The following is a 21,490-nucleotide window of genomic DNA, read 5'->3' as shown; positions in this document are numbered from 1 at the left end:
TACAGCTGCTCAGGTGTGCACCTCCCAGCTCCTCGGCCAGTACTGCAGAGCAACTCTTCTGCATCTCTGCCTCCCAAACTATCACTAGTTTCGCTGTTTAACTAGAAGTAATAATCTTATAATAAAGATCAGAATTTAGCCCTTTGAAATGGAGACTGAGTTATGTCTGTGCATCCTGGTCCAGTTATTCCCAACCTTTAACTGCTCTTCATCTGAAGATTACATTTGGTCTTGATTCCCCATGTGCAGCGCCACAGGAGTTCGTGGAAAAAAGTGTCAAATTTAAAATAAGTAGGGATCAACTGAACTAATAAAAACTGAAATCGTAGCGCAGCAGGACTTGCTGTAGTGCACACAGTTTAATCCAATTTTCATATGGATTAATTGTCCATTGGGATTGCTTCAAGAGACACTGCATCACTTATGAATTGAATCTTTCGAAGCGCCAAAACTTTGCAACTGATGAAAAATAATGTTTTACTCTCATCAATGCTAAAAACAGACGACCAAACTTAAGTAATTTGAAAAAGTTTATTCGGTAAAAAAAAGCCTCTTAAAATATTACAAAGAAACAGTATAAAACAGAGTAGTCAATAGTGTCTTTCAACTCATTGAATGTAATAGTTTCAATTACAATCAACTTTTCTTTAAACAGAAGAGGCAATAATATCTCATCTACAAATATACAGTGAAATGACATACACCAATCGACACACATCACATGGTACATGATGTTACTGGGACAAATATTGGATGGAATTCCTGTCTTTCCATGGAGAAGTGATTTGCCGAATGATTGTTCTTGAAGCTAGCTTTCTGGTGAATCTTCACATTTTATGGGAAATTACAACGGAAGACACTTGCCAAAAAAAAAAAGACATCACTCCTTCCTTACAACACCTCGTTTCAGAAAATCAGAAGTTTGAACTTGGATTGCTATTAGATAGTCAGTTTGAAAAAGCATCTTGCTCATGACAGAAGCAAAGGTTAGTAAATTCCAATATGTACAAAACAAACTATTAATGAGCTTACAATATATCTCCGATGGCAGCTTCAAACACCATTAGCAATTCAAATAATAGTTTCCATTATGTTTTACAAAGATATCTAATCAGTGGTGGGTCAGTATTGCCGTTTAAAGGGCAGGGAGATGACAATAGATTTTGTAACGGATAGCAGGATTCAGCACCAAAAAGCTTCTCCAGCCAAAGTGATGAGCTAGAGATTAAACCCTGGCTTCTGCTATTTAGACAGGCATTAGGAGTGTAAGGTTGGTTCAGGGCAACTCTCCCATTGATTGCTCTGGCACAATAGAACTGACCCCATGCTATGGAATGGAAGTTCGAAGACTCCCCAGAAGTTGAGTTCCTAATCTGAGCCATACTGTCATTGGGAGGCACCAAGCAAAGACCAGACATTTCTCCAGAGAGAGGGAAACTGAGGAGGCTGGTCACCATGAGTCATCCTCATGCACCTGCTAGCAGATAACCAAAAAGTGATGTTGGCCAAAACCCATCCGCTTGGACAAACTGAGATTTGTGGTACAACTGAGGAGGACAGAGCTGAAATATCTGAAATAGTGCTCACTCTTGCCACTAGATGTCGCCAGTGAGTTACATAATACTCCAGCGAGATGAAATTCCTCCTAAAAATAAAAGAAGAATCCCTATCTATCTTCACGACTTATGACCTGCAAATGAAGCTGCATCCTCAGAAGTTCGTGTTCCGATGGTTTCATTATCAGGTCATTAATTGGGGAAAGATAAATGAGGTAGGATCCCATTTTTCTTTAAAGGAGAATTTCATTCTGGTCACCAATGATTTTCAAAAGGTGCTAGGGGTGCTGTTATGCATTATATAAAAATATGAATCTTCATATAATACTACTGTTGTATTAAAAATAATATTCTCCATTAGCTGCTTTTGTTCCATCATATTTTTTCTTGACAATTCCATTTGACCCCATAAGCTTGCCTTGGAGCAGTCGACAGTAAGTATACAGTAAAATATACTTGGAGGTGTTCATTTTTTTTTAAACGTATCAACAGCGCTGCTGATAAAAGCGTGTACGCGCACCACACTACAGCTAACTAGGTTTAGCATGTAACGGGCTGAGAGAATTAGGTGTGGTGGCGAGCAAAGCAATTGAGGCAGGCATGGCGAAGATTCGCTAACAATAACATGTGCAGAGAGCAGCTTTAGTGTGAGGGCGCACTCAAGCGCAGTGTCTGGACAGTGACAACCAGCTGGCTTCATTCCTCCCTCTCGTCTACCACTTGGCTTGTCTGTAAAATAAACAGGGGTGTTGTCAGTCGAAAATTAAACGTTGGGTGCTCCATTCTGAGTTGAGATCAATATAAAATAAGCCTTCAGTAAAGCTGACATGTGCGGGCCATATAAAAACAGGTTGTAGTCAAGGGCATGTTACAGCAGAAGTGTTCCGTGTACTTTCTTCATTATCCAGGGAGCCGTGATGTGCCTGTGTATTTTATCAGTGTCTGGCATTGATCAAGAAAATGTTGTCATTACGGGTGTTAACTCCAGGTCCCATTAACTACACCCTGGTGGTCAAATGTTACAATCTGAAGTTACCCCAATGGCTCAGAGATGCATCTCTAAGCTGTGGAGCAAGCAGGTTGCAGGCTCGAATCCCCACTCTGTGCTCAGTTAACTGCTCTCAGGTGGGGCCGGGCTAGGGTTACTATAATTGACTACAATGCCCTTGGTTATGGAAGGGAAAAATAATTCAGCCAGAGTTTTCACTCCTGACTGGTATACAGAAAACCCAGACTGTACATGTGTGAGTGGGTGGTTGCTGGGTGAAACCAGGATGTTATGTCTTGCGCAGTCAAACAGCCTCAGAGCGTAGTGCCAAGGCCTGCACGTGAATCGCGGAGAGGCACCGGAGAATGGCAGCATCTTAAAAGAGGAGGAGATTCCCTTCAGGATAGGAGGCTGAGGAAAATGGAAGCAACTGAAGAATCGTTCTTCAAATGGCTAATGACGAAAGCTCTGGCCTTGTTCACAGGGAAATGCCAGACCCTGGGTTAGATTTCACAATTAGTAACAGATGTCCCCATCGGTGCTGCTGTGATTTTTAACCAGCCAATAATAGTTTTAAAAAATGGTTTTGAAAGGGTTCTGGCTGTGTTTGCAACTCGCGTTTGCTGTTGGTGATAGGCTCCTGTAGCAAGGACGGTCAGAGTAACTAGCAGTACATGATCTCGCCCTTTAAGCAGCTCTCGCAGTAGCAGTGGAGGTAACGCTACCTAAACACAAGTCTTAACCCTGTCAGGGTATATTATTTATTATCTGCTAGGCTCTGGGTTTATTGCAGCCAGAGTTGAGTGCAACCTCCACAAAGGTTGTGTCTGCTTGACTTCGGTTGGGAGAGCAATGCCAGGAAAGTGAAAGTATCCATCAGCAGTGGAATCTACAGTTATCCAGCAAGGGGACTGTTCAGCCTGAATATGTTTCTAATGAAAGGCTGTCACAAGCCAAGCCAAATGAAGCAAGAATGTGGAGAATACATTTGATTGCAATAGTCATGGAGGAGAGAAGCCAGCTGTATCCACAGTGGGCTATATTATATACCAAATACCATGTAAGCCTAGGTATTTCCCACAGGGCATCTTTATTAATTTAAAGAAAGAAAGACTTGCATTTACATAGCGCCTTTCACGACCACCGGACGTCTCAAAGCGCTTTACAGCCAATGAAGTACCTTTTGAAGTGTAGTCACTGTTGTAATGTAGGAAACACGGAAGCCAATTTGCACACAGCAAGCTCCCGCAAACAGCACTGTGATAATGATCAGATAATCTGTTTTTGTTATGTTGCTTGAGGGATCAATATTGGCCAGGACACCGGGGATAACTCGGTATTTCCCACAGAATATTATCATTAATTTAACAAAGCAACAAAATTGAAAACATCATGCCCGGCGCCCAATCACGTTTATATCAAATCATTGTTGTCACAGGATCACTGACCTTTAAGGAGGGAAAGGAAACATTGTGCCAGCCCTCGCTTCACATCCAAGCTCTCTGCTCTAAACCCCTAGCCCTGCGCTTTTCCATTTTTCTTCAAGTATTTATCTAAATCCCTCTTAAAATGTTCAATAAACTCAGCCTCAATAGCCACTTGTTTAATGCACTTATATTCTAATAAGCCTCTAAGTCAGAAGGTTGTGGGTTCAAGTCCCACTTCAGAGACTTGAGCAGCAAACCTAAGCTGACACTCCAGTGCAGTGCTGAGGGAGTGCTACACTGTCGGGTTACCGTCCTCGGATGAGACGTTAAACCGAGGCCCCATCTGCTCTCTCAGGTGGACGTAAAAGATCCCATGGCGCAATTTCGAAGGGGAGTAATCCCCAGTGTCCTGGCCAATATTGATCCCTCAATCAACATCACTAAAACAGATTATCTGGTTGTTGTCACGTTGCCATTTGTGGGAGTTTGCTGTGCGCAAATTGACTGCCCCATTTCCTACATTACAACAGTGACTACACTCCAAAAATACTTAATTGGCCGTAAAGTGCTTTGTGACGTCCTGAAGTTGTGAAAGGCGCTACAGAAATGCAAAGTTTTCTTTTGACGCTGATTTTAAACAGAGGCGGCTTCTTCAGAACTTGCTTTATTTTACCGAATAATTCTTACTTTATCAAATCTGTGCTCCTACCTGTTTATCTTTCTTTCCCAAAGGTACAAAAATTTGGAATGAAGACAAATCTTCCGCCCAGTCTTCAACGTGGCTCTGTAATACAAATAAGGTGCATCATTTAAAAAATAAATCCTATTGTCACACATGAAAGTGGTCTAAGCACCTGCTTCCATTACAGGTCTGAACATTCTCTTCACATCTGCTAGAAGAAGATAACAATTATTTTTTTCTCTAACTGCTATTATTTTAAAGAAATTATCAAAATATTGATCGAAAAATTTAGAAGATACAAATCCACAATGGAAAAAGACAGCTTATTTACCATTGGATCGTAGCTCTCTTGAGAGTTTAAGTACACAGTTAATTACCGTTCACTACAAGTTTCATTCACCAAAAAAAACTTGCGAACATCAGTATATTTATATAACTAACACTACTGTCAGTACCAGCTGTGGCTTAGTGGGTAGCACACTCGCCTCTGAATCAGAAGGCTGTGAGTTCAAGTCCCACTCCAGGAACTTGGGCACAAAAACCTAGGCTGACACTTCAGTGCAGTGCTGAGGGAGTGCTGCACTGTTGGAGGTGCTGTCTTTCAGATAAGATGTTAAACCGAGGCCCTGTCTGCTCTTGCAGGTGGATGCTAAAAATTCCATGGCACTATTTCGAAGAAGATTAGGGGAGTTATCCCTGGTGTCCTGGTCAATATTTAGCCCTCATTCAACACAACAAAAACAGATTATCTGATCTTTATCATGTTGCTGTTTGTGGGAGCTTGCTGTGCGCAAATTGGCTGCCGTGTTTCCCACATTACAACAGTAACTACACTCCAAAAGTACTTCATTGGCTGTAAAGTGATTTGAGATGTCCGGCGGTTGTGAAAGACGCTATTTAAATGCTAGTCTTCCTTTCTTTTACGAAATGCTAAAACTGATACATGGCGGGGGGGTGGTGGGACTTACTTCTAAACTACACTCTTTTAAATGGAGGAACCTGGAAAGCACTGCAATCAGGCTTACTATAGCCATTTCTTCACTGATAATTTGGCATCTCACTATCAGCTTCCTTGCCGTCACACCATCAGTGCATTGGAGTAAGAGTTTATAGAACGAATGTTTCTTTGAAGGAAGCTCACGTGAACTAGCCTGCACTCCGCTGCAGTGCAAACATAGCCTTTTAATAAGGGGTCTGTGCGTGCAAAATATTTGTGGCCAGTAACACACTGAGACCAGACGTTTGCAGGCACCATGTTTATTTTAACAGAATTAGAACAATTACTTTAGCCAATAAACCTCAGACAATAAACGTAGGCACAAACACTCTGAAGGAAAATCACAGTGGTAGTCTATGGAAAAATTAAATATCGATCATGATTTTCTGGATGATTTGAGCGGATTTTAAATTCTTGAACTTGATACACATTGGCAGGGAAATCGCTAATGGGCATTCTGGTAGTTTACATATTTGGTTTGGTTTTTCTTTCTTTTGTTCTTGTACCTTTTTTCACACGGACAGTCTCATTTACTGCTCCCCCCACTGTGAGTGAACCAGCCACCTGTTGCGGAAATAGGCTCACTCGCGGTTAGCTTAAAGAGTCGTTCTTAGTGAAGGTTTTGCCATCTCCGAAAAGTTCTCAGCAATCTGAAGCCGAGTGCACCAATCTAACAAGGCAAACAAGCAACGGCTCCAAATGGGCAACGGTTTTATGGCATTAAATAACCTTCATTTATACAAGTAGCGGCACCTTTTGGCCGACGGTGAGTAATGCACAGCGTGTTAATATATCTGAAGTGTTCTGCACTCACATGAGTTGTAGAGGGCAGTTTGGGATGGGGATAACCTTCAGTCCCTTGATGTTCTTCACATTGATTTGTGTCGCTCCCCCTTTGCACATGCACCTGTTCAGCACTGCAGTTGGCTTCCCTGTGGAGGGGTAGAAGAAAGAGGTGAGTCTTTAACTGAATTATATAATCATTGCTCACTACAATGCAGACAGACATATGCAGTTATCCTGGACTAGTACTCTGAACTTGATGGCTAGCGCCTCAACCTAGCTCTTTGGAAGCATTTGATTGAAGATGAAATTCCCCCAAGACTTTCACTCAGATCCCAAACCCTAGGATAACACAAAGGGTCCACAGATGCTGCCTGACCTGCCGAGTATTTTTGCAGCATTTTCTGGTTTTATTATCCTAGGATAACACAACAGTGCAATTTAAGCGCAGCGCTATAAATGTATACGATTGGTTACAGCTACAGAAATGAAGGGTTCAAAGTTGATCGGCATTTTCTAAAAATGATTATTTTGTGCCAATTGGACTTTTTTAACCGCGACTATTCAAAAAGTTTTGAACTGGAGGATTCCTTTAGTCATCTCCGGGCACGATTCCCAATGAAAGGTGTTTCACTAATAGTTCACATGCCCATTTACAGGCAGATTGAATTTAATTCTGATTTGATCTACTTTTGTTTGATTCTTATCTGTTTCTTTGGCACTTTCTCCCTGAAGCAATGCACGAGTGGGATGATGAGAAATTCCAATAAAGATTTTTATTAATCTAGAAGACAAACGAATATTTTTATTTTGCTAAAATGTCATCATTTGCTGAATGCAGTCGTTCCTCTTTGGCGAACATTTTGGTCCGATTCGCGTAGCTTTATGTTATCCACATTAATTTATTCTTCTAATATCTCACATGCCTACATTCCACTGACCCTGTGTTCCTCCAACTCAAGCACAATGTTGTACAGTGAGACAGAAAGCCAGTTAATGGAATATACACGCACACACTAGATTAAAATCATCTTGAGCCAGAGCCAGATTGGATGGAGCAGTATGATCTGGGCCAGCAGCTGGAGTCAAGTGAGTAAAATCTCAGCACCTACACAATGCATTTTAATTCGGAACATCTGCTAATTCAGGACCCAGTTCAGCCAACTGCAGTCAGATATCCAGCCAAAGAGTTTTGAGCAGTCCAGATAGAAATTCTGCAACACAGAACTGCCCTGGATACTTGCTTTGTGGTTCACTAATCCTATCACCTCATAACTATTTGATGACAGCTGTCAATCAGAAAAAAACATGTTGGACATACTTTACAGATGCTTTAAGCTTCACGAACACAAGTAGTTGCATTTTTAAATAGCATACACTATAGACAGGTAATTCTTAAACCTCTGCAATTGTATAACTGCCGAAGTGTTAGGAATTAATTCGAAATCATTGAAAAGCAGGAAATTTGTACATTTCACAAGAGGGCCTTATATCTAGCCTAATGCTGTTCCACAGAAACTAATTTTGCAATTAACTTTTAGGAGAATATGGCAAGAGTTGTATTTACAAAGAATCAATATAAATCTGATGATTTATTGTTCAACAAATGCACAAAGCACAGTTCCAAACCATATTGTCTTTGTCAAGTATAAAGATAAGATAAATGTTTAGTCTGGAAGGCACTTTAACATTAAAAGTGTGTCGCTCAGCTTTTCAGCCCAGTACACATTCTTCTCAGTCCATTTCAAACCACACTGTACAGAAAGACAGGCGCATGCCACAAACATAATTTTTGTTGCCACATGAAAACGATTATTTCTGTTTTGCCCTTAAGCAATGCAGCAGTCACTTACCTCGTGACAAGCTGATACACAGAGACCCGAGGATCAGGACCAGCACTGCACACGCTTTCACACTCATGGCTAGTTTGTTTTGTGGTGTTCACACAGCACAAGAACCTCAGGCTGAATCTGTCTTAAAAACAGCATGGCTTTGGCTACATTTATATTAACAGAGACCACTCCTCTCTGACTCTGATTGGGCCAGAGGGAGTTTCTGAAAATCGACAGGATGCAGTGATTCCTTCCTTTATAATCCTCCGAGACCTTTCAGTTTCTGAAATATACATACCTTTTGTACCATAGTCTCTGGCTGATGGTCCATCAGTGTTTGATATGAAATGCAAGAGCGAGAAGTACAAGAATATAAATATTAAGCATCTCTCAATTCACCATATTCTTCAAATAAACAAAAGCATTTAAAGTCTGGTTTATTTGCTCAGGTGCTCCTAAGCTTCACAAAAAAAGTATTTTGAAAAATATGGGAAGCTATAGAATCATAGAGGTTTACAGCACAGAAGGAGGCCATTCAACCCATCATGTGCATGCTGGCCGATAAAGAGCTATCCAGCCTAATCTCACTTTCCAGCTCTTGGTCCGTAGCCCTAGTTCAAGTGCATATCTAAGTACTTGTTAAATATAAGGAGGGTTTCTGCCATGACAACCCTTTCAGACAGTAAGTTCAATACCCCCACCACTCTCAGAGTTTAAAAAAAATTATAATCGAAGCAATTATGGGGATCCCCTAAAAAGGCTTAGTAGCTAAATGCACCATGTAGTTTGGCTGAAGTGCACACGTCTGGAAAGTCCCAGAATTGGTTCCAAATTTGTGTGGATTTAGCCTGAGGCATCAGGATGCACATTTGGATCCAGTATCCTTGGGCTGGCGATGGGGAAAAATTGGCTAGGTTTCCTGGCCCCGTCATCACCCAGCGGCTGATTACAAAACTGGACTCGGACTTCAGCCGGGCTATCGCAGATTCTATCAGCCTGTCGATGCTAAACAGTCAGAGTATTATACTTCAAGAACAGTCACTGGGGTTTGATACTGAAAGGGCTACCTCTGTCCATGTATCATGACCAGTGTGAGCCATTACCTTCAGTAGAGAGGTAGTCAGGGGGAGCCACGGGGAAATTCTGATTATTAAAAGGAACTTATTAGAATAAATTCTTAAGCTCAAGTTTGTTTCATAAAATTCTAACTTACATCCATTGTAGCCCCTTCCTGGAAGAAAGGCTGCAGAGGTTTGAATAATCAGATACATGTTCTTATTGTAATATTGTGTAATAAATGTCTATGTGTGGTCTATAATCATATTGCACAATTCAACATTTTTTTTAACAATTATAGAAAGAAGTCCTTATTAATTACTTTGACTAACCAAAAATTGCATATTAGTTTGGGTCTATTAGGGTTTATAATTTTACTGTAAAAACATAAAAGAAAGACTTGCATTTATATAGCGCCTTTCAAAACCACCGGATGTCTCAAAGCGCTTTACAGCCAATGAAGTACTTTTGGAGTGCAGTCACTGCTGTAATGTGGGCAAGATTAATAAATGACAAAAAAATAAGTGAATAAATGGGCACTTTTAAAAGTTTAATTTGCCAATTGTATTAATTCGTGCTGAGTAAAATATTTCGATTCTCATTCCATAGTTACATATCACAGATAGCAGTTGTGACACATTTTCTTCTTTTTACGTTACACTTCAGGTTAATCCGTAATTGACAAAAAATGGTCAGATTTTATAATAGAGTATGCACAATTCATTCATTCTGGAATAATTAAAGGATTTAACAGTGGGACGGTTTTGTTATTTAATGTCTAGGAGTCAGAATGCCTCTGAATTAGAAGTTTGTAGCTTCAAGACCCACTTCAGAGACAAAAATCTAGGCTGACACTCCAGTGCAGTACTGAGGGAATGCTGCATAGTCGGATGTGCCGTCTTTCGGTTGAGACGATAAATCGAGGCCCCGTCTGCTCTCTCAGGTGGACGGAAAAGATCCCATGGCACTATTTCGAAGAAGAGCAGGAGAGTTATCCTCGGTGTCGTGGCCAATATTTATCTCTCAATCAACATGACTAAAAACAGATTATCTGGTCATTATCACATTGCTGTTTGTGAGAGCTTGCTGTGTGCAAATTGGCTGCCGCGTTTCCAACATTACAACAGTGACTACATTTCAAAAAATAATTAATTGGCTGTAAAGCACTTTGAGATGTCCTGAGGTCGTGAAAGGCGCTATATAAATGCAAGTCTTTCTTATGGATAGAGTACAGTATATCACAAGTTATTTATGAATTAAGTAGAATTCACATTGGCTGCCTAATATGATCATAGTATCAGAATGGGCATATTCCACACTTGAATCCGGTATGGACACTTGTTTAAAGTATAGGCTTCCATCCCAGAATAGCACTTACATGCTCAATCACTACATCTAGTTCCAGGTAACGGGGATAGAATACATATGGTGCTGGTTTAAATTTGAAATGTGTTCATAGAATGTAGTGGACCTTACCAGTAATAATCCATTAATTCAAGTCAGATAGAGAAAAAATACCTCTTCATATTTCTCTTATTTTAAACTAAAGGACAGTTCTTTAGTTTAAAGTATGAGAAACATCTAAAATGCAATGAGGTTCTTTGCTTTGAAAAATGTACTTAGTCGAAGAAAACTTTGAACTATTGGGTCTCTGTGCATTTCTCTGGTCCATTTTATAACATTAATCTTCAGAAATGTATCGCTCGGTAAAAGTCGTTTGGAAGTATTCTGTATTTAGACACGGATAGGGCTGGGGGACATTATCAGCCAGCAAGGTGCCAGCACGTAGATTTTTTTTTAACATTGTGAAGGTCTTAGGTAGAAAGTTGGCAGGCGCGACACAAAATAAAATCTCCTGATTTCCCCTCATATTCTTATTACCACATTCCTTTCTGGTCTATTCCTGTTAAGCAGGAAAGTGAAATAACTGAGTCTCTATATATTTCCTTTTGTGGTCCTGGCATTTAAACAATGCTGATTTCAGTAACATATCCACAGTGCCCAAAGCCAACAAAATACTCCTGTATGTGTCACTATACACTGTGCATTTGACAAATCACAGATTGTCCATTGTATTGTTTTTGTAAAACTGTTTTCTACCTCATTTCTTGCTATTGTCCCTCCCCTGGTTCATTCTTTGCAGAAATGCGACCCAGCTTAAAGAAAGAACTTGCATTTATATAGCAGCTTCTGCGCTCGCAAAGCCGATTACGGCCAATGAATTATTTTTGCAATGTAGTCACTGTTGTAATGTAGAAACCACAGCAGCCAATTCACACATAGCCAGATCCCACAAACTGCAATGTGGTAATGACCAGATCATCTGTGAGTGATGTTGGGTGAGGATTAAATTTTGGCTTGGGCAGTAAAACCACAAATTATACAAGTGCCCCCTGGCTAAAAGGAGAGGGAGCACTAAAACCTGGCAATAAAACAAATAAAATCATATAGGGCACTGAAGTGAACGAGTTATGGGGAAATAGTGCCATTGGGTCTTTGACACCCACTAGAGGGCAGACTGAGTTTAACATCTCATCTGAAAGACGGCACCTCTGACAGTACGGCACTCCCTCAGTACTGCACTGGAGGTTCAGCTTAGACTCTGGGTTTAAGTGTAGCTTGGGTGCATTGCGTTCTGACTCAAAGGCAAGAGTGCTACTACTGATCCAAGCCCAGCACTTAGGTCAGGAATGGCACAGCCCAAGCCACAGACATTTTGATGGTCTCAGTCACAGGTTAGCCCAGGTTGTGAAATCGACAATCTCCTCTATGAAAAGTTTTCTATCTTTCTTACAACGGGTCCCAAGATTGGGGAACATCCAGAAAGCACAGGAGTAATTACTATCCTAATTATAAAGCAGCAAATAAGTTATATTAATTTTAATTCAATGAAAGCTAAAGTTTCAATGACCGAACGTGATAGGACATCAGAAGTGGCTCTTGGAGTTGGGAATCCAATGTTTTAGCTTTATAACTAAAATTACATTCATTTGGGGCCATTCTTATTTCAGATTGTCTGTAGTGCTGATTTGAATATATACCCTGTTAGAATAGACCATTGAAGGTACAGCTTTCAATGAATTCAAATTAGCATAATTTATTTACTGATAATTCGGAACCTACAGCTGCAATAATTTAGGCTTGGTCCCAATTGACTGCTGTCTTGTATACATAATTTATATATTTTTCTTAGACTTGTCCATCACTACAGATGAATAGATGAACAAGTCATGCTTGAATGTTAATTAATTGACCTCTACTACTACCAGGATTGTTAATATTGAAAGAAAGGAAGACTTGCATTTATATAGTATGAGCACTGGACATCCCAAAGTACTTTACAACCAATGGAGCACTATTTGACACGTAGTCACTGTTGCAATGTAGGAAACGCGACAGCCAATTTGCGCACACCTCTCGTTGCAGCACTGGCGCGAGTTATGACGCACACCCGACCCGTACACCCTGAAACGTGCCCGGCGATGACCGCCAGGGAAAACAGAGCGGCCCAGCCCTGCTGGTGGCAATGAGGTAGATAAAGTATAGAAACGCTAAGTTCCAGGGTTTATTCTTTTATTTTCTTTAGCGATTTGTGTTGTAGTGGTGTGGGCAATGCTTTTGGAATGTTTTTGTGATTTTTCCCACCCACCCCGAGGCCTCTCTCGGAGCGCTCCTAGCTCCGCACTTTAGTTGGCGAGGTTCCCACAAAAGTCATCCAACACCTCCCTTCGCGCTGCGCACGTGAAGCAGGGCTCAGATGGCCAAAATTTCTTCCCAGAGCGCAGACATCCCTCGGATGGTAACTTTCCTGCCCCGCCTCCATTTTCACCCCAAAAACGTCAAACCAAAAATCCAATCTATTGAGTACAAAAGTGTAGAAATGATGATGAACTTGTATAAAAAACTGGTTCGGCCCCAACTGGCGTACTGTGTCCAATTCTGGGCACCACACTTTCAGAAGGATGTGAAGGCCTTCGAGAAGGTGCAGAATAGATTTACGCGAATGATTCCAGGAATGAGGGACTTCAGTTATGTGGATAGACTGGAGAAGCTGGGGTTGTTCTCCTTGGAGCAAAGAAGGTCGAGAGGAGATTTGATGGAGGTATTCCAATACATGAGGGGTCTGGACAGATTAGATAGAGAGAAACTGGTCCCATTGGAGGAAGGGTCGAGAACCAGAGGATACAGATTTAAGGTGATTGCTAAAAGAACCAAAGGCGATGTTAGAAAAAACTTGTTTTACACAGCAAGTGGTTAAGATCTGGAATGCACTGCCGAAAAGGGTGGTGGAGGCAGTCACAATTTTATATTTCAATATGGAGTTGGATAAATATCTGAAGGAAAACAAATTGCAAGACTACGGGGAAAGGGCGGGGGAGTGGGACTAGCTGAGAGTCGGCACGGGCTTGACGGGCCGAATGGCCTTCTTCCATGCTGCAACCATTTTATGATTCTATAACTCTCCTGCTGTTCTTCAAAATTGGATCTTTTACCGGAGAGAACAGACGGGGCCTTGGTTTAGCATCTCATCTGAAAGACAGCACTTTCTCAGCACTGCACCAGAGTTTCCGCCTAGATTTTTGTGCTCAAGTCTCTGCAGTGGGAACTTGAACCCATAGCCTTCTGACTCAGGAGCGAGAGTGCTACCCACTGAGCCACGGCTGACACACCAAGTCTTTGAAGACTTGGCGAGTGACAACATCACTCCTAAACCAGTCACTGAATAAAAGAGTAATGGATACAGTTAGAGCTCTCCAAGGTTTGGCTCTTGCCAACCTGCACTTCTGGACTTCGATGAAAGTAGTGTGTCTCTGTGAGAGGGAATGTTCATGACATGGGCAAGCAAAAAGAAACTACCTGTGCGAATATTACTGTCACTCATTTTGGAGACGCCTATGCATGAGGACAGGTTTGCACATGTAAGAAAAAATTAAATCTGAGTGCTAGCTCAGACAAACGGCACAAAAACCCACACCCTCAAAAGGCTGCTAACTATTACTGTCAAGTTGTATACAGTCTTAAAAGACTTGACACGAGTCTGACCTCCAACGAAATTAGGTTTGGTAATATAAATTCCATTCCCAATGAATGAATGCAAGTCAACTGTACAAAATTACCCATAATTTGGCATTAATTGGTACTATAATAAAATGATGCAGGATGACGTGTGAAAATTGGGTATGAAATATATTGCAGTCGGATATTATAATTAATGCACAAAGATCCACATGATCCTCACTAATCTAACCAGTAAATATTTTCTGCTGACACTGGGTATAAAGTAGAAAATAATACATTATCCACCTTCAACATATTATCCCTCAGCCTAACAAGTGTGAAACTCATATGCTAAAACAAAAAAGTCAGTACATTTTCTGTCAATCTTTTCACTCTCCCTCCATTGAACTCTTGGATAGGATACGTTTCCATAAGAACATAAGAATTAGGAGTAGAAGTCAGCCATTGGGCCCCTCAAGCCTGCTCCACCATTCAAATAAGATCATGGCTGACCTTCGATTTCAATTCCACTTTCCCGCCCGATCTCCATATCTCTTGATTCCCCTAGAGTCCAAAAATCTATCGATCTCAGCCTTGAATATACTCAATGATTCAGCATCCACAGCCCTCTGGGGCAGAGAATTTCCAAAGATTCACAACCCACTGAATGAAGAAATTCCTCCTCACCTCGGTCTTAAATGGCCGACCCCTTACCCTGAGACTGTGACCCCTGGTTCTAGACTCCAGCCAGGGGAAGCCACCTCTCAGCATCTACCCTGTCAATCCCCTTCAGAATCTTTGATGTTTTAATGAGATCGCATCTCAATCTTCTAAACTCCAGAGAGCTATTAGAAATTAGGGAAAGCTAAAATGTATATGGTTATGCGAATGAAATTGTGACGCTGATAATACTGTGCTTAGATGATTGTATTCGAGCTCGAGACAAGCAAGGGCTTAATGTATAAGATGTGTTTTACTGGAACTGCTTAAGTTTTGTTTCCCTATAAACTTGCGAAATGAGTATTATCAGACATTGCAGGAGCCCAATGGGTTGTGGATAGTCTCAGAAAAGGGGCATGGCCAACTGGTGCTTTCAGACTAGTGTTAGAGAAGCTGGATAGAAGCTTAAATAAATAACCATATTATAATGCTAAGTTAGGATTTTGACTGTTTAACAAAACTGCTTGCTAAGGTGCTTTAGTTAACCAGTGTGTGAGAATAGAATAAATGGTATCTTTGGGAATTGGATCATTAATTCCATGGCACAATAGTCTGATAATGGAATGAAATAGTTCGTTTGCATGGCTGGCTGCACGAACAGCTTTGAACATAACGAACTGATAATAAGCAGTTACGGACAATCTGCAGGCATGTGTCTCAGGGCTGCGGACTGCAAACTTGGGAGGACAAATGAGGTGAGAGGCTCTATCCTTGGGAAGATAGGGCCGGGTGTGATAAGCATGCCCTGGGTCAAGATATTCTACCCCAGGTCCACCCCTAAAAAGAAAGACCTGCAAAGCCTCCCACACAGATGGTGGAGTGGAGAGCTCCTGAGAGTGGATCCATGCTCACTTTGGTCCACCACTCTCGGGAAGTTCAAAAAAAGTTTGCGCATACTGTTTGATCAGGGCCGGTACTTGCTACTTGTCATGGTTGTATGTTTTTGCCATAAAAGGAGCGGTGAGTGACAGCCATGGGCAGTGTGGAGGCCACTTCAAGGTACAGCGCAAGCTGATGCAGGATGGCGACGGTGGTGAAGAGTGACGTCATCCAGGTCGGTGATTGGAGCATGGGCAGATACAGCAGGAGCGGCGAGAGACTGTAGAGGGACGTGATCAGGGGCCAGGGGCCCAGGGGCAGCACGGGCCAGCCCATACTGCGATACGTGTGCGCACTAGGTCCGTGCAGCAGAGCTGGTCTCCAGTCGTCCTGGTTTACCCTTGCCACTGGACCAACACCTGGCTCTGTCAAGCCCGTGTGATGGCTGGTGTGCAACGGCCACCCCACGTTAAAAAAATCTACGCACAGGCATCTTCCACCCTTCAGGATGTATTTCGAGTCCTTCATTGAAACACCTGTGAACTCGTCCTTTTTTGGCGTGGAAGCAAGTCATCCTCGTTTCGAGGGACCGCCTATGAATGAATGTTTTTGCTGTACAACTAATGTGTTATAAGAACATAAGAAATAGGAACAGGAGTAGGCCATACGGCCCCTCGAGCCTGCTCCACCATTCAATAAGATCATGGCAGTTATATTCCGCCTTGAACGGCGATTAACCACAGGAGGCTGGAAATTCGTCAGCCTTCTGCCGTGTTTTTCGGCGGTATTTTGTCGTTTTGGGTGGAAATCGGTGTGGCGGGAAATTCATTGAGGTCTTCCGCCGATGGTTTTGAAATACCGCTGGGGAGCGGACCGCCGGCTGGCAAGACTGGAAAAAGTGCTTCCGCCCGAGTTTGGTCACAGCGGTGACCTGTAGATGGGGGCAGGGGGAGGGGGGGGGCGGCCAAGGAAAAGCCTGTCGGAGCAGCCCTGGAATGGCGGTGGGTATGAAACCCTTCAAAAAGGTAAGTTAAAGTTTTTATTTTGAAATTCTTTTGCAGTGGTGCACTAGAAAAGCGTCTTGTGAATGTTTGCCGATTTTTTATCTTTTGTTTATTGGAAAAATATTTTTTGTGTTTTCTCCCGCCCTCCCTCTCCAACTCACAGCGGTAATTGGCCTCGGACTAAAGTTGGCGAGGATCGCGGTTTCCGCCGTGAATCTTTGTGCAACGCCAATTTTTCCTGCCAGGCAGATTTTCCCCCATTTTTTTCATGAATTTTCCGCCTCGAAATTATAGCGGAGTCATAGCGGTTTTTTTGACGACAAAAATTCATGAATTTACAGCCCAATATACCCACCATTTTGGTTGCAATCGATTATCCAAGAGTATCTGAGATAAGCTATTCTCTACAGAGTATACACAATCTCTCCTCATAGGACAGCCCTCTCATTCCAGGAATCAATTTAGTGAACCTTCGTTGCACCGCCTCGAAGGCAAGGATGTCATTCCTCACGTAAGGAAACCAAAACTTTGCATAGTTTGGAAACTGACACTCTCTCATACCTTGTCCAAGTGACCATTCTTCATATATGAACTTAAACAGCAAGTGTTGGTTGACTATTCAGAAGAAGTGATTGGATGATAATCAGAGCAGGAACACTGGCTGATTTTCTCCTCCCTAATCCAGGGACACTTAGTACCCCAACCACTGCTCTAACTAACTCAGTTACAGACAAAGATCTAACATGCGGCTTTCCTCATTTCTGTGCCTCAGCAACGCAAATCCTACGTGTGAGATTAATGATTCAGCAGGGCCAATTTTAACTACCGGCGGAGAATGGGTGGGCAGAGCCTGCCCGCTGGTCGCTCGTTGTTGCCAGCATGAGGCTTGAGCCATTTCCAGGCCTGTGCCACATTTACGTTCTGTTGGCAAGCTGTGGGCATCAAAGGTGTACCTGCCGCAGCTCACTGGATCTGGGAAGGCAGGTGTAATGTATGCACCTGTGAGGATGCCCACAGGCTGGTAGAGCTGTTGCACACCATGGCACACCTTCTTGCCGTCCGGATGAGGCAGGGGTCATCAATGGAGTGCACTCTACACGGGAGTCCTCCCTCTATTTATTGGGGACTTGGCCTGGAGGTGCTGCACGGGGCAGTCCCATGCAATAAGTTTTAAAGTTGGTTCACAGACTCCTAGGCCGCCTGTAATTTCTGCGGTCCAGAGGAGTCCGTGTTCCATTTTTTTATTGTATGTGCGAGGTTGCAGCCCCTCTTCCACTATTTGAAGGGGTTGCTCCTCAATTTCTGGTTGCACTTCAGTCCTACGCTCCTGATCTTTGGGCACCCTGTGCGGAGGGGAGCGGGCAAGTCGGAAGGCCTCCTTGTAGAACTGCTCCTGGGCCTGGCCAAGGTGGCCATCAACCGGTCCAGGCAGCGGGCGGTCGAGGGGGTCGTTCAGCCCGACTGCCTGCCTCTCTTCCATGGTTACATCCGAGCCAGGGTGTCCCTGGAGATGGAGCACGTGGTGTCCACCGGTACGCTCACGGCCTTCCGCGAGAGGTGGCGCTGGAGGGACTGGAGTGCATCATCACCCCTGACAACCAAATCTTAATTTGATTTCAAATTACTGTCCAAAGTTTAATTTGTGTAATTGTGTCGGTTTTAGTGCCCCCCCCCCTTTAATCAGGGGGCACTTGTATTAATGTTTCAACTTTAAAATAGTTGTAGAGCTGTTGCATTGTGAGTGGCTTTGCCAGTTTAATGATGTTCACAAGACTCAATAAAACCCCAGTCAGTTGGGTCTAGGGCATCAATGATGAGGTATGCATTTGTAAGTCGAGTGGATGAACTGGTAATGTGTAGCATGATTGTTAAACCTTTGTTAATAACCAACTAGTTCTTAATAGCAATGTGTTGCTATGAATTCTCAAGCAAAGAACCCATGAAGCAAATGCATTACAGTGGGAAATGGCCGGCTCCTACACTGAGCCAGCCGGCAGTCAGAGTATCAGGGATGGAGGGAGGCAATCCAGCAGTGGGGGCGGGGGTGGAGAAAGTAAGGGCCAGCATTTTTTTTTTTTAGGGTGGCCTCCTGCTCCTGCTCCCTCTGGTCTCACTAAACCTTGCCTGGGCCATTTTTAAGGCCGCTTTTTAAAAATGTATTCCTGGGATGTGGACATTGCTGGAAAGGCCAGTATTTATTGTCCATTCCTAATTGCCCTTGGGAAGGTGGTGGTGAGCTGCCAATTCAGAGGGCAGTTAAGAGTCAACCACATTTCTGTGGATCTGGAGTCACATATAGACCAGACCGGGTAAGGACGGCAGATTTCCTTCCCTAAAGGACATGAGTGAATCAGGTGGGTTTTCAGAACATTCCAGTAGTTTCATGGTCTCCATTACTAATATTAGCTTCTTACTCCAGATTTATTTCATTAACTGAATTTCAATTCCACCATTGCCTGCGTGGGATTTGAACTTACATCTTTAGATCATTAGTCCAGCCTTCTGGAATATTAGTCCAGTATCATAACCACTATGCTACTGTATCCACATTCACCACTGGAAGTAAAAGGGTCCTTTCAAATTATCGGACCTTGATTTGCCTATTACCAATAGGTTGAATCAGGCAGGTGCTCTGGCCGCCCATCGCTGGCCCCTTCCCAAGATGGCAGCTGACGGAGCGTCAGTGTAAATGAGGCGGTCAGTGAGCCGATGACATATTCAGGCTGCTCCTGCCCTGGTTACGCTGGGGAGAAGGAGTTAACTCTAGAAACATGAATAATAGGTGCATAGTTAACTTAGCAGCTGAACCTTTACAGAGGCTATTAGCCAGTGGTTTTGCAAGTATGCAGTAAGTGTGGGATCTGTCACTACTGCTCGATTTCATGCATTACCACTAGCAAGAAATAATTTCTGGTTCACTTCCACTGTTGCCTAAGTATTTTTGAACACTCTCGTACACGCTGCACATAATATAAACAAGTGCCAGAAATATGGTTTGCTACTTGTTGCATCCATTCAGTGCTGCTACTAAAACATCACCACTCTCAGCCTGTTTTAATCTATATAATGAAATGGCATCCCTTTGGATTGGCTGGCTTGTGCAGTTAGCACACTGTCTTTTTGTCTGTGGGAACTGGCTTTGCATCCACTGAGACTGCAGGGACAAAAGGTCTCGAGCATCCTTCATTTGTCAAGTAAAGAATTTTCCATAAAGCCTATAATGGTAATAACAACAAAGTTTGAGGTAACGAGAAAGATGCGAAGGCTAGCTACGAAGATTAAAGTGGAGAAGCCCCATCATCCAGCTGTAAGGGCTGAGTGGCTTATCTACTTATCTTACATAAAACTCAAAGACGGCACTGCTAAAATAAGCTGGAAGAATTTTAATGGCCTTACTTAAACCTTTGGCATAAGATGCCTGACAGGGACCATCAGGATCGATGGGAAGGGAGGAATTAAAGTGACAAAAGGGAAAACCAGACAAGGGAAGCCTGAAGTCATTCGAAGACAGATGATCCTTGGTGGTCATAGAATGATACAGCACAGAAGACAATTTGCCTTCTCTTTTATTCATTCATGGGATGTGGGCGTTGCTGGCAAGGCCAGCCTTTATTGCCCATCCCTAACTGCACTCAACAAGGTGGTGGTGAGCCACCTTCTTGAACCGCTGCAGTCCGTGTGGTGAAGGTGCTCCCACAGTGCTGTTAGGGAGGGAGTTCCAGAATTTTGACCCAGTGATAATATTTCCAAGTCAGGATGGTGTGTGACTTGGAACGTGTAACGAGCTTACATGGAATCCCAGCAGAAAGTGCAAGTTGGTCCTAAAGGACAGCTGAACTGAATACTGCAAACACTGGGCCCGATAGAAAGGAAGAAACACTTGCCTTTGTGTAGCGCCTTTCACGATCTCAGGATGTCCCAAAGCGCTTTACAGCCAATGAGGTACAATTTTTGGAGTGTAGTCACCGTTGTAATGCAGGAACCGCAGCAGCCAATGTGCACAAGGCAAAGTCCCACAAACAGAAATGCGATAATGACCAGATAATCTGTTTTTGGTGCTGTAGCTTGAGGGGTAAATATTGGCCAAGACAATGCCTCGGCAGACTGACAGGAAGCTAGAGAAAAGAAAAATCAGATTAGCAACGGTAGATGATTATTTTATCCAACCATAAAAATCTGACAAAGGAGTGCACAAAATCCTATTTGTTCTACTTAATCAGATGACAAGCATGTCCAGGAGATAGGATTATGATTTCACAGATTAATTACTTTCAAGAACAGTAGTGTCCGTCTGTCCTTCGTTATTGGATTGGCTTTTGTAGTGAAAATGAGCCTCAACACAGCTTGAATGTGGAAATGTCTTCAGCACACAAGTGAAATATTGGAAAGCAATGAGCGTTATTGATGAATGATGCCTGGGAATGTTGAAAGATAAAAGTCTCGGTTGTGATAGTCGTGGTCCAATATGGGTTTATTTTTCTTTTACTATGCAAAACATGGTGAATTTCCTGTAATTCAAAAGGAAACGATTTGGCAATACTGCAGGTCCGCTATCGCAATTATCTTCAGATCTGATACAATAAAAAGCAATAATATTCTTTGTTCCGTGCCGTAACTTTAATCTTCAA

The 21,490-nt window shown here is 42.7% G+C and overlaps 1 protein-coding gene across 1 annotated transcript; it reads right to left on the bottom strand.

The window, feature by feature from the left end:
- Window positions 1-517: 517 nt before the first annotated feature.
- Window positions 518-8,393, bottom strand: LOC139234708 (stromal cell-derived factor 1-like). Its single transcript, XM_070865384.1, has 4 exons — window positions 8,287-8,393; window positions 6,465-6,582; window positions 4,681-4,755; window positions 518-2,285 (listed from the first exon to the last, which is right to left on the bottom strand). Exons 1-4 carry the CDS (start codon window positions 8,351-8,353, stop codon window positions 2,270-2,272), a joined length of 276 nt encoding a protein of 91 aa, XP_070721485.1. The 5' UTR covers window positions 8,354-8,393; the 3' UTR covers window positions 518-2,269.
- Between the last annotated feature and the right edge of the window lie 13,097 nt (window positions 8,394-21,490).

Source organism: Pristiophorus japonicus, chromosome 22 (genome assembly GCF_044704955.1).
Source record: "Pristiophorus japonicus isolate sPriJap1 chromosome 22, sPriJap1.hap1, whole genome shotgun sequence".
Classification (NCBI taxonomy): domain Eukaryota; kingdom Metazoa; phylum Chordata; class Chondrichthyes; family Pristiophoridae; genus Pristiophorus; species Pristiophorus japonicus.
This window is presented reverse-complemented; position numbering and strand designations above follow the sequence as displayed.

Excerpts from the sequence above, each read along its gene's own strand:
- LOC139234708 (XM_070865384.1), bottom strand. The coding sequence starts at position 8,353 with ATGAGTGTGAAAGCGTGTGCAGTGCTGGTCCTGATCCTCGGGTCTCTG. Across the intron at positions 6,583-8,286 it reads GTGTATCAGCTTGTCACGAG|GGAAGCCAACTGCAGTGCTG; the intron begins GTAAGTGACTGC and ends ACCCCTCCACAG. Across the intron at positions 4,756-6,464 it reads AACTGCCCTCTACAACTCAT|AGCCACGTTGAAGACTGGGC; the intron begins GTGAGTGCAGAA and ends TTTGTATTACAG.